The 13099-nt window shown below is 43.4% G+C and overlaps 1 protein-coding gene across 1 annotated transcript in view; it reads left to right on the top strand.

Annotated features, from left to right (window-relative positions):
* Positions 1–13099, top strand: part of MARCHF3 (membrane associated ring-CH-type finger 3) — a 60710-nt gene extending 47611 nt beyond the window's left edge. The window contains exon 4 of the mRNA XM_060235520.1: positions 12652–13099. Within this exon, the coding sequence (XP_060091503.1) occupies positions 12652–12810 (159 nt within the window). The 3' untranslated portion in view covers positions 12811–13099. The remainder of the gene's footprint in view (positions 1–12651) is intronic.

Below are 13099 nucleotides of genomic sequence, written 5' to 3' on the forward strand. Positions count from 1 at the left end.
GGCTACTTATAGAGTACTGGATTCATTTCAAGGTGTTAGTTTTGACTTTAAAGACTTACGCTGCCTGGGACCAACATACCTGCGGGACCATCTCTTCCCGTATATGCCCCGGAAGTCATTTCGTTCAACCTCCCAAGATAGGCTGACTGTCCCTGGCCCAAGAGATGCCCGTCTTGTCTCTACCAGAGCCAGGTCTTTCTTGGTCCTGGCCCCAACCTGGTGGAATCAGCTCCCTATGAAGATCTGGGCCCTACCTGGCTTGCTAGCCTTTCGTAGGGCCTGTAAAACGGAGCTCTTCCAGCAGGTTTTCGGGTGAGATGGCAGGCATCTATCCAGTAGATCAGTTGGCCTCTCCTACTGTACTATCCTACTGTGCTGATTCACTGTATTTGCTACACCATCTTATTATATTGTCCTGCTGAACCATTCTGTTGGACTGAATATTGTAATCAGTTTTTACTGTCATGCTGTTGTGATTTTATTATTTATGTTGTACTCCGTTCTGAACCCCTATGGGGAATGAGTAGAAAATAATAATAATAATAATAATAATAATAATAATAATAATAATAATAATAATAATAATAATAATAATAATAATAATAATAATAATAATAATAATAATAATAATCCCTGAACACAATAAAAAGGGGAGGGACGGTGGCTCAGTGGTAGAGCATCTGCTTGGTAAGCAGAAGGTCCCAGGTTCAATCCCCAGCATCTCCAACTAAAAAGGGTCCAGGCAAGAAGGTGTGAAAAACCTCAGCTTGAGACCCTGGAGAGCCGCTGCCAGTCTGAGAAGACAATACTGACTTTGATGGACCAAAGGTCTGATTCAGTATAAGGCAGCTTCATATGTTCATATGTTCATAATGCCTACCTTGTGTGGAATAAAAAAAAAATGCTTCAAACATGGCAAATGTCACAGGAGTGTTTCTCATTCACTAAACTGGGTTATCAGCTACTGTTGCTATAACCTATGATAAATACCACATAGAATAAAATATAATTTTAGTGCTATACAATTCAGTAGTCTAAATTTTCTCTTATTCTGAAGTATTTTTCCAACAATTGAACAAAGTCTTAACACAGTTATGTTATGTCTGTGCTGGCCAATCATGCTGACACACAATAAGCTACATTGTAGTTGATTTGTTTTGATCCATATCAACGACCCCAGACAATTTCAGACTCCTGCTCCTTTTTTCATTGTTTTCTTTAGTCTTCATCTGTCACTATCAGAATTGTGTAAATATGGCTTGATACTTAATGTAAATTGTTAGTCACACCTCAAGCTTTAAAACAGGGATGTCAAACATGAGCCCGGGGGCCAAATCAGGCCCCCGGAGGACTCCTATCAGGCTCCTGAGCAACTGGCTGCCATTTGCTTCCTTCTCCCTCTCTCTTGCTTCCTTCTGCATAACTGCTTGCTTTGCAAGGCTTGCTCAATTGCACAGGAGCTACAGAGCAAAGCCTCTATTTTCTCTATTTGCTGAGGCTCCTCCCTTTGGGAGGAAGGGGGAAGGCAGAGCTTGCTTTTCTAGGCTCTCTCAATTGCACAACAGAGCTACTGAGCAATGCCTCTCTTTCTTCTATTGGCTGAGGCTCCTCTCCCTCCTGGTCCCCCGGGGAGGGAGGGAAAGAGCCAGAGCTTCCTTTGCCCAGTTTCCTGGATCGCACAGGACAAAGAAAGCACCTTAAGACCAATAAGTGCTAATGTTTTAAGCATGTTTTAAGTTTTTAAAAAAATCTTTGTTTGTCTGTGTCCTTTATAAAGCTTATCTCTCTGCTATCTAATCTTAAATAGGAACACACACGTCCCAGCCCGAAATGGCTTGGCCCAACAAGGTCTCATTTATGTCCGATTCAGCCCTCATAACAAAATGAGTTTGATACTCCTGCTTTAAAAGAACCTCTTACCATGGCCTTTGCCCTTCTGATAAAATGTGTTATATGCAGCTAGAAATATGTTTTGCTGTGATATAGAAATATTTAATCAGCCTAAATACCAGTAATGATCGATGTGCTTTCACTGTCCCTACTGACACTGTTGCAACTGATTACTTTCTGTTTTACCTATTCTGTATTTCCAGTCTCCTTAATTGTAGCTGTTTATTCATGGTCTGTTTTTGGAAAAAACCACACGCCGCCAAGAAATATTGTTTATTTGAGATCAAGAGTTCCAATTAGAGAGGGGAGGGGTGAATCAGTGTAGTAGCTGTACATAAGCTCATACATTTAATTTTAATCAACTCGTCTGTTGCCTAACTTCCAAACTACTCAGTACAGATAGATAGAGCTGAAATCACATTGCTTGTAGGGCAATGTGGACTGAATCCCTAATGTTTAGTTTATGGTACTTACCAGTTTTTATGGCACTGTGAAAATCTTGAAAGCCTTCATTTTGGTCTTGTCCACTGTCCATCCTTCACCAACTTATGAAAGCAAATCATAGCATACCTGCCTTAAATTTATAACGGGTAGAAGAAAGTGTTCAGTATAAGATAAGATAAGTTTATTTTTATATCCCGCCCTCCCCCGCCAATGGCGGGCTCAGGGCGGCTCACAGACATGGAACACCGTGATATAAGTAAAATACAGTATAAAACAAACAATTTTAAAATACAATTCAGTTACAAATTCAATCACATAGTTAGTTAGATGGATAAAACGGTGCTATAAAGTGCTATAGATCACGATCATGTACAAGATGGCTGGATGGCTACAGATCCGTTTAACCAGGTTCTGTCCCAAAGGCAAGCTGAAACAGAGAGGTTTTGCAAGCCCTGCAGAACTGGTTCAGGTCCCGCAGGGCTCGCACCATCTCTGGAAGTTGATTCCACCATCGAGGGGCCATTGCTGAAAAGGCTTGCTCCCTGGTTGTCTTCAGTCTAGCCTCTCTTGGCCCAGGGATTTTTAAGAGGTTTTGGGAGCTAGATCTCAGTGCTCTCTGGGGAACATATGGGGAGAGGCGGTCCCTAAGGTAGGCAGGTCCTCGGCCATATAGGGCCTTAAAGGTAATAACCAGCACCTTATAGTGAACACGGTACGCAACCGGCAGCCAGTGCAGGTCCCGCAGCCCAGGCTGCACGTGTTCCCACCGAGGTAGTCCCAACAGCAGCCTGGCCGCCGTGTTCTGCACTACATGAAGTTTCCGTGTTCGGCATAAGGGCAGCCCCATGTAGAGGGCATTGCAGTAGTCTAGTCTCGAGGTGACCGTTGCGTGGATCACAATTGCTAGGTCGCTGCGTTCCAAGAAGGGAGCCAACTGCCTCGCCCTCTTGAGATGGAAGAAGGCGGATCTGGCCGTGGCAGCTATCTGGGCCTCCATTGATAAAGAGGATTCCAGTAGCACTCCCAGGCTCTTGACCCTGCGCACTGGTATCAGTGGCGCACCGTCAAAAGCCGGTAGGGTGATCTCCCCTCCTGGTCCGCCCCAGCCCACGCAAAGGACCTCAGTCTTCGCCGGATTCAACTTCAGCCCACTCAGCCTGAGCCAGTCAGCCACGGCTTGTAATGCCTGGTCCAGATTTATAGGGACATCGCCAGTCCGGCCGTCCATCAATAGATAGAGCTGGGTATCATCAGCGTACTGATGACAACCAAGCCCGTACCTCCGTGCAATCTGGGCAAGGGGGTGCATGTAGATGTTAAACAACATTGGGGAGAGAACTGCCCCCTGAGGCACTCCACAGTAAAGTGGGTGTCTCTGAGACAGCTCCCCCCCAATTGCCACCCTTTGTCCCCGACCTTCAAGGAAGGAGGAGAGCCACTGTAAGGCTAGCCCCTGAATTCCTGCGTCGGCGAGGCGGCGGGTCAGCAGCTGATGATCGACCATGTCGAACGCAGCCGACAGGTCTAGCAGCAGCAATACTGCCGAGCCGCCTCGATCCAGTTGCCGCCGGAGGTCATCCATGAGGGCGACCAAGACTGTTTCTGTCCCATGGCCCGGGCGAAAGCCGGACTGGCATGGGTCCAGGGTGGAAGCGTCCTCCAGAAAATCCTGTAACTGCAACGCCACAGCCCTCTCAATAATTTTGCCCCAAAAGGGCAAATTTGAGACCAGTCGGTAGTGTGCCAATTCGGCCGGGTCTGATGTAACTTTTTTCAAGAGAGGGCGGACCACTGCTTCTTTCAGGGGTGTTGGAAAGATACCCTCTGAAAGGGATCGATTTACGATGTCCCGTATAGGACACTTTAGTTCCTCCTGGCAGGCCTCGAGTTCACTTACTGCATCTAAATTGGCAGGGCAGTCGTGGCGGAGCGATTGGACCTTATCTGCAAAAAATTTCGCAAAAGCCTCACAGCCTATCTCCAATTCCTTAGCCTTTGAGTTGCCTTGTGGCAATGTAGTAAGGTTCCGAATTATTCTAAATAACTGAGCCGGGCGCGAATTTGCAGATGCAATCTTAGCCGCAAAGTATGTTTTCTTTGCAGTCTTGATTGCCATCTCAAAGGATATCATAAACTTCCTATAAGATGTTCTAGTCGTTTCATCACGGGTACGCCGCCATTGCCTCTCTAGCCGTCTAAGACCTTGTTTCAGCTGGCGTAATTCCGGGGTATACCACGGAGCCAACCTAGTCCGAGGTCGTAGAGGGCGTCGAGGTGCGATCTCTTCGATGGCCCTAGAGAGCCGGCTATTCCAGGTCTCAACCAGGCCATTGAGAGAATCGCCAGGGGGCCAGGAGTCCCGCAGGGCCATTTGGAACCGTTCCGGGTCCATTTGGCTCTGCGGGCGAGCCATAATAGGCTCCTCGCCTAAACAGGTATAGTCTGGCATGATAGCCAGTTCGGTATAGTGGTTAAGTGTGCGGACTCTTATCTGGGAGAACTGGGTTTGATTCCCCACTCCTCCACTTGCACCTGCTGGAATGGCCTTGGGTTAGCCATAGCTATCGCAGGAGTTATCCTTGAAAGGGCAGCTGCTGTGAGAGCCCTCTCAGCCCCACCCACCTCATAGGTGCAGGGAGAAGATATAGGAGATTGTAAGCTGCTCTGAGTCTCTGATTTAGAGAGAAGGATGGAATATAAATCTGCAGTCTTTGTCTTCTTCTACATAGTCAAGTGACTGGAATGATAATAGCTAACACTGCAGCACTGTGTAACTTACTGTAATTAACACCATCCTTTATAAGAATATAATTATTTGCATCTTGTGCCATCCTTAAGGAAGAGTGGGCAAGCCAGGGCAACAGGAAACCACATCCTCCCCCCCCCCTCCCAATTCTATTAAGGTCCCTCAGGGCTGAGGCACTTTGTAATGGCCTTTTTAAATAATTAAATTGTATCAGAGTTGTTTTTCTCCCCAAAGACATTGGATGGGGCGGTTGCATAGGGACACAGTCAATGGAAATATGTGGAGCAAGTGTATCACCTCAGAACATGCATGGATGACTATGCAAAAAGCTTTTAATATCTGGAAAAAAACATCTGGAAGAAAGCAGCAGTGCTGCTTAAAAGCTTTTCTGCCTAAAACCCATGGGCATAGCAAGTATGGCCTGATGCCATGAGAGCTGTACCCTATGCCTGCTTGCATACTTAGATTAACTCCCAATATTTTCCCATTCTCTGTTTTCAGAACTCAAATGACTTGATGTCGTTATCTGAAATAGTAATTTCCTTCAAGGCAGTTAGGGCTGCCTTCTTCAGAAACTAGAGCCAGTTTGATGTAGTGGTTTAGAGCAGTGGACTCTAATCTGGAGAACTGAGTTTGATTTCGCACTCCTCCACATGCAGTTGCTGGGTGATCTTGGATCAATCACAGTTCTCTCATGATCAGTTTTTGAAGAGCTCTCTCAGCCTCACCTACCTCTCAGGGTGTCTGTTTTGGGGAGGGGAAGGGAGATTGTAAGCCGTTCTGAGACTGCAAGTGAAGGGCAGGGTATAAATTCAATCTCCTCCTCCTCTTCTTTGTTTTAGATAGAAATAATATAAGAGCCACATGGAAGAACATGAACTTCAACATTTGCTTCACTCACTTTGATTTTCATTTGTAATGTGCACTGATTCTTTTAAATGAGAGCAAGACTTCAAACTCATCGGTTTTACTCTCCCTCACTCTGGAGGGGGAAGCCAAATGGAGGGGTTTAATGGCATTTAAAGCCTTCCACTCCCTTACAGAGATATGCTGCCTCTGGGGACAGGACTCCAGGAAGGAAGGTATTTAAGTAAAAGTAAAGAGACATACCTTCCCTTCCTTCATTGAGGCATGCTGTGGCCACCATCGCAATGCAGCTTGAGCAGAAAAGGGAACGTTGGAAGCTGAATAATTTCAGCAATACCTATTTTTCCCCTAATTCCAATGTCATACCAATATTGGAGTTTAGAAATGTTGGTAATATGGATAGGAACTCACAATATGCCTGAACCTAAGCTACTCAACTCTGAGGTATCTGTTTTTCTACTTGAGTGTGAAAACATGTCATTAATAATTCTTCCAATATCATGTATTCATGAAACTGCAAAACAAAAACCAAAAAACTAAAAATCAACAATACACCAATTGCTGGTAAAACTCAGGAAGATAAAGGCTTTGAGTTTAAAAAGGAAAAAAGAACAACCTAGCAGTTGCACCACCGCATGGGTTCAGTTTTCAGAATGAATTTTAGATCTCTCAATTAATCAATCACTCAAGATATATACAGCCATCCTAGTCCTTATGTGCAGCAGATACACATCTCTCTTATGCAAGGCTGTTTAAATTGATTAGTGCATCTGTTTTCCAGGCTGAAATGCATATCCCTGGCCAAGGCCACTAGCTGTAGGCAGCAAAACACAACTGGAGCTGGATCAGGGCATATCTGTTTTGAGAAAAACAACTCTTCTGCAGTTTGTTTGTTTCTATAAAATTATGAGAATTTAATTAGTTTGACTGGGCAGTCTTTCATAACAGATCCTCTGCTTTCCAGAAGATAGCTTTTAAAAAGCATTGCAAAACAATTACTTTATTCAAATTAAGAGCAGGCAGAGCATATTAGCGCTTGTTTAATTTCCTACTGATAGTTCCTTTGCTACACTCCACTGCCTGTAAATGTCATCTTATCACAATACCTATCTGGTACAGCTAACATATTCTCAGGGCCCAAAATGCTTCCAAATATTTATCTTAATTATATCTCCCATTGTACCAATGTGGAATGATACAGGAGGGATACTTTTTTTAAAAAGCAATATTTAATTGCTGTAAATACCTCTTTATACAATGAATATACTTTATTACTTCTTAAAATACATATTCACCTAAGCAGCAATTAAATTGCAACTGTTAACATCTGTTTGCCTATTGGATCCTCCTAAGAATAATCTGCATTCTAAAATGACTGTTGAAATTTTAAAAATAGGTTTCTTTTGGGAGCAAAAACCAAACAACTGTAGAGATTTTTAACACTATTTTATATTGCCATACCAGAGTGATGCCTGATATGAACACCTGAACAACCAGAGGCACTAACAGTTGCATGGCACTATGTAGCTTGCCTTTGATTCCATTTGGGAGATCAAGTTGCATCCCTATTGTATTAAGTCCATCAGGAAGGGACATATTAATGCACTCTCAAGTTCAGGAAAGGAAAATTCATAAAGTTGGAAGGGACCTCCAGGGTCATCATCATCCAGAGGTTTCAAATTGTCACTGTGGAACAGCAGAGGCACAACTTAATAGGGGCATACATAAGAATTACACAAAGAATACAGACTACTTATGGAGGCCTCATACACTATGATTCTAAGCACATTTACTGATAGAGAGGGCTGTTGGTATACATGATCAGGACACCGATGTAAACTTAAATGATGCACATGCCTCATGGGAGGTATTTTAAGGTAAAAGTATGGGTTTTATCTGCAAGCAGTGGGTAAGGCACATGAGCTCAAGGATTACTTCTCCACCCTGCATCTGGCCACCTACACCCAGCACTAATACTAATGTGTTTGAACAAAGCAGGAGTCAAGTGCACCTTTAAGACCAACCAATTTTTATTTAGAGCGTAAGCTTTCATGTGCTCTTAAGCACACTTCATCAGACGAGGAATCCAGCACAGTGAGCAAAGCCATATATAGCTTTGCTCACTGTGCTGAATTCCTCGTCTGATGAAGTGTGCTTAAGAGAACACGAAAGCTTACGTTCTAAATAAAAATTGGTTGGTCTTCAAGGTGAATTTGACTCCTACTTTGTTCAACTGCTTCAGACCAACACGGCTGCCCGCTTGGATCTTATACTAATGTGTGCATCTTTTCATACTCAAGATATATATATAATGGTCTGTACAACAGAGCCTAGAAGACTTTCCCTAATACATTGCAGGGACATTTACCATTTGTCAAGAAGCAGTTGTTCATATTACTCATTTGAAATCCTTCAAGGGATCTTGTAGGGACCAAATTACATTTACAATTCTATGTACCTCATTTTAAAAGCCCCTCCCCCCATTCCTGTTACTTCTGCAATGCACAAAAATATTGTAGCACCACTCCAGGGCCAGATTAACAATTAGGCCAAGTAGGTACTGGCCTATGAGCCCCCTGCCTTTAGGGGCCCTGGGCCAGCCCCCCCTCCCATTTCCCTCCCCTGCTTGCAGCCCTCTCAGCCTGCATGCACAGCCAACAACTGTGGAGGGACGGTGGCTCAGTGGTAGAGCATCTGCTTGGGAAGCAAAAGGTCCCAGTTTCAATCCCTGGCATCTCCAAAAAAGGGTCCAGGCAAATAGGTGTGAAAAACCTCAGCTTGAGACCCTGGAGAGCCGCTGCCAGTCTGAGAAGACAACACTGACTTTGATGGACCAAGGGTCTGATTCAGTATAAGGCAGCTCCATATGTTCATATGAGCTGCTCTTTGCCCCATTTGCCTAGTGTGGCTGCAGCTGGAGTCTTCGGCAAGTTTGCCTCTCCCTAGCAGCTTTGTCAAGAGGCTTTTAAGAATGTGCCCAGTGGAGGCCCCTAGGCAGTCAAAATCTCAGGGACCCCCTCACAAATTATTTCAGAGTAGGAGTGCCTGCCCTGCCACCTGTCACCCCCGCTGCAGCCTGCAGGCCCCTTCTCAAAAGCCCCTTTGACAAAGCTCCAGAGGAGAGGCAAAGAGAGAGGCAAACTTGGCAACAACACCAGCAGCTGCACCAGGCAAGTCAGGCAAAGAGCTGCTGGCTGCACGTGCAGGCTGGGAGGGCTGCAAGCAGGGGGAAAACTGGGAGGGGAAGCTGGCCCGGGGCCCCTAAAGGTTTGGGGGCCCATAGGCCAGTGCCGACTTGGCCTAATTATTGCCCTGAATGTTCCTGCAGGCTGCAGTGGGGACTGCAGGTGGCAGGGCAGATGCTCTGACTCTGAGATAATTTGCAAGGGGGCCCCCAAGATTTTGACACAGGGCTTAATCCGGCAATGGACCACTCTCACATTCATTCACAGTGGCATCCAGCTGAACACTACACTAGCATAGTAATAATACCCCATCCAGTTTGCTTATTTGGTCATGCAGAATATTGTATTGAACTGTTCTGAACCCCACAATCTTTTATAAGTTAGTCAAGTAATTTCTTTGATATATATGGAGGAAAGCAATAGGAGCAGCTCAGATCAAATCCATGAAATGTAAATAAACTTGGGGGAAGGGAAGTCCTAAGCACACATACACTGTGTTTGTAACTGAATAAGGCATCTAGATTTTAAACTCAAACCTAAGCTAAAATTTAAAGAGGAAATGAAACCTGCTAATATAGTGTACTGCCAGTGTTGTATGGTGGGTTAGAATATCAGGCTAAGACCTATTCAGGGTGGGTAGCTGTGTTGGTCTGAAGCACATAAACCAATCCAAAGAGACTGCAGTGGACATAGATATACCAATACAACAATATCACACAGTGAGAAAATGAATATGAAACAAATATACCTATACCATTTCAAACAGTAACAATAATTGTATAGCAATGGCTTTTGATAATTTGGGTCATATGTTGAGAGTATGGTGTTTCTGGGTCATTGGACTGCTTTCAGCTTGAAGACTTTTGATAACTTGAAGTATCACCAATAGCACCTTTGTTATACAGTGGATTTTTGTGTGGAAGATTAAGCAACAGTATAGAGTTCTTGAGTACTTTTATTAAAACCATTATATATACAATTATTATTACTGTTTGAAATGATATGGGTATATTTGTTTCGTATTGCTTGTCTCACAATGTGGTATTGTTGTGTTGGTCTGAAGCAGCAGAACAAAGTTGCAACTAGCACCTTTAAGACCAACAAAGTTTTATTCAAAGTATAGGCTTTCATGTGCATGCACACAAAAGCTTATACCTTGAATAAAACATTATTAGACTAAGACCTCAGAGACCCAAATTCAAACCCATGTTCTGCCACAGAAACTTATTGGGTGTGACCTTGGGCCAGCCACACACATTCAGCCTAACCTACCCCACAGGGTTGTTGTGAGGATAAAGTAGAGAATAATGTATGCTACTTTGGGTTCCTTTTGGGGATAAGGCAGAGTATACATGAAGTAAAATGCATAAATAAATTCCTTGAGGTATTTCAAAAATATGGTCAGGCTGCTTCTAATGGCTGCAGTCCATTAAGATAACTTGATGCCAATAGCAGTCATTCAAGAGAGAGAAGGATCCCATGCACCAGTCTGGCGAATATAGAGTAACCCACAGATAGTTAAATGAACTCAGCCAGCCAGTACTGCTCACCTATGCTTGTGCATTTTTTTACCAAGATATGCACAGTCAAGACTCAAAGCAACTGACTTTCTTCAGAGCAGGGCTTTGTAGTGTCAGTACCCTATTACTGCTGTGCAGGAAGTAAGCCAGAATAAAGCCAGTTACAGATGTAGCAATTACCATAAAAAGGTTTTTAAAACTATATGACTGATGTTTGCATACATCTAAATGCTGTCTGAGTAAGTAAAACTACTGTATTGCTTCACTGACTTAAAAGTTTAATTCTCCGAACAAAGATCCCATACATTTTCAAACAAGCAGCTTTCAACTGCATGTGTCCCACTGATCTTTTGTATGAATTTAATAACTGTTTCTTGGACCAGCACACAAACTATGTCTCTTTGCTAGACAGGAAGAGCCCTAGACCCCAAAATTATGGTTTTTGTTTTAAAGAAGTATTGAAGGGCAGGTCCTGCCTCCAGTCCCATTCTTGCCTTGAGCAAGATTACACAGAATTTCCTTTAATAGGAAATTAAAAGATTTGAGGTCAGGGCTCAAAAGAAATATAGAAATTATGCTAGACTCTAAATTTTGAACATGTATCTTAACAACTGCTGGTACTTCCTGGACAGATTCAATGCTGTACTCCCTGGCCATTGCTGAAATTCAGTAGCTGCATCACATCGCTTAACTAGGATATCCTAGGAAAATGTATTGAGCAAACAAACAGTTTGAGCTTGGTGCAACAATTCCTGGAAAAGCCTTGCCTGAGATTGCATGGTCATAAGATGAAACCTTAGTTTATTAGTGTTATATCCCATCCTCCCCACCAACAGCCCAGAGAAACAAATTATTATCTCCATTTTATAATGGAGACGATCAAGCCAAAGAACTTGGCTCAAAATCATCCACATTGAATCCAATGCAGACTGATCAAGGATTTGCATACAGGTGAATATCTAGGAGATGCACAATAAAAGTAACTGGTAGACTTCCGTATGAGAGAAGATATATGTGCACACCCTACTGACAGGCAAAAGTTTTCCCAATTCAAATTAAGCAGCTTATCATTAAGCATGTCTTTAATTGACTAAAGCATGTTATTAACTGATTTATTGTCACAACAATCCTGTGAAGGGAAGAAATTACAATCATTCCACAAGAAGGGATCTGGAACAAGGACAAAAATATGCTGCCTTACAGTCCCCACTGAGTTTGCAGCTGTGCTGGGTTATCAACTGATCATCTATAGCAGGGGTGTCAAACTCATTTGTTATGAGGGCCAGATCTGACATAAATGAGACCTTGTTGGGCCAGGCCATGTGTGTCATAAAATGTAATGCCAGGTAGGGGAGATATAAACTTTATAAAGGACATGGACAAACACACACTCGGCCTAATCCACCTCCTTTCTGTTGGCTTGTTGAGCTTCAGCCAACAGAAAGGAGGCTTGACTCAGTAGCTCTGCTGTGCAATTGAGCAAGCCTGGCAAAACAAGTTGTGATGCAGAAGAAAGCAAAAGAGGGAGAAGGAAGCAAACGACAGCTAGTTGCTTGCAGGCCTGATAGAAGCCCTCTGGTGACCTGATTTGGCCCCTGGGCTACATGTTTGGCACCCCTGATCTAGTTTTAATTTTGCTATCAACTGCTTCCCTGTTCTGAGTTCATTTGTACGTACTCTGCACATTTTCAGTGCCATTAACTGCAGCAGTAGTGATTACTGTTGTTGTGTGGGTTTGTCCCAAAGTACTGCATAACATTGGAAGACCCCACACCAGTTGTTTGGGACTAGTTGCACTGTGTCCTTTCTAGGCAATCATAGCCAGACAAAGCTGCAGTGGATAAGGATCTGCATACAAGCCATGTGGCTTCTGAATGATACAAGCCACAGAAAAGCAGTTTGCATAGTTCTGTTGCAGCATAGGAAAGGGCACCTTATTTTGTTCAAAACCTGTTTTATCCTCCAATCTCAAACATTTCTTTCTTTTCTCTTGCTGCAGGTATCATTTAGGTATCACTGTAGATTGTACAATGAATGGCGTCGGACCAATCAAAGAGTTATACTTCTCATCCCAAAGTCTGCCGGCATCCCTTCAAACCAGCAGTCCTTGCTGGGTCTGCAATCGGTCAAAAGGAACTCAAAAGAGACAATCGTATAATTGTGCTACTCCCACACTGGGGCCATGAACTACATAAGGGAGGGGCTGACTCCACCCCAACATTGGTAGTATAATATTCTGGAAGACAGAGTCAAGACGACTTGACTGTTGCAATTGAAATCATGGACGTTGTAATCATATATTTGCTAAAATGCCAAACATGTTTAAAAATTTAGCAGATACTATATGACATTCTCCAATACCATGTTGATAGCTGCATCACTAGGAATGCAACCCTTTTTTATTGTTGTTTAAAGATATTAAACTATGATGGTTAAACAATGCAAAA

The sequence above is a fragment of the Heteronotia binoei genome, chromosome 4, assembly GCF_032191835.1.
Source record: "Heteronotia binoei isolate CCM8104 ecotype False Entrance Well chromosome 4, APGP_CSIRO_Hbin_v1, whole genome shotgun sequence".
NCBI lineage: Eukaryota > Metazoa > Chordata > Lepidosauria > Squamata > Gekkonidae > Heteronotia > Heteronotia binoei.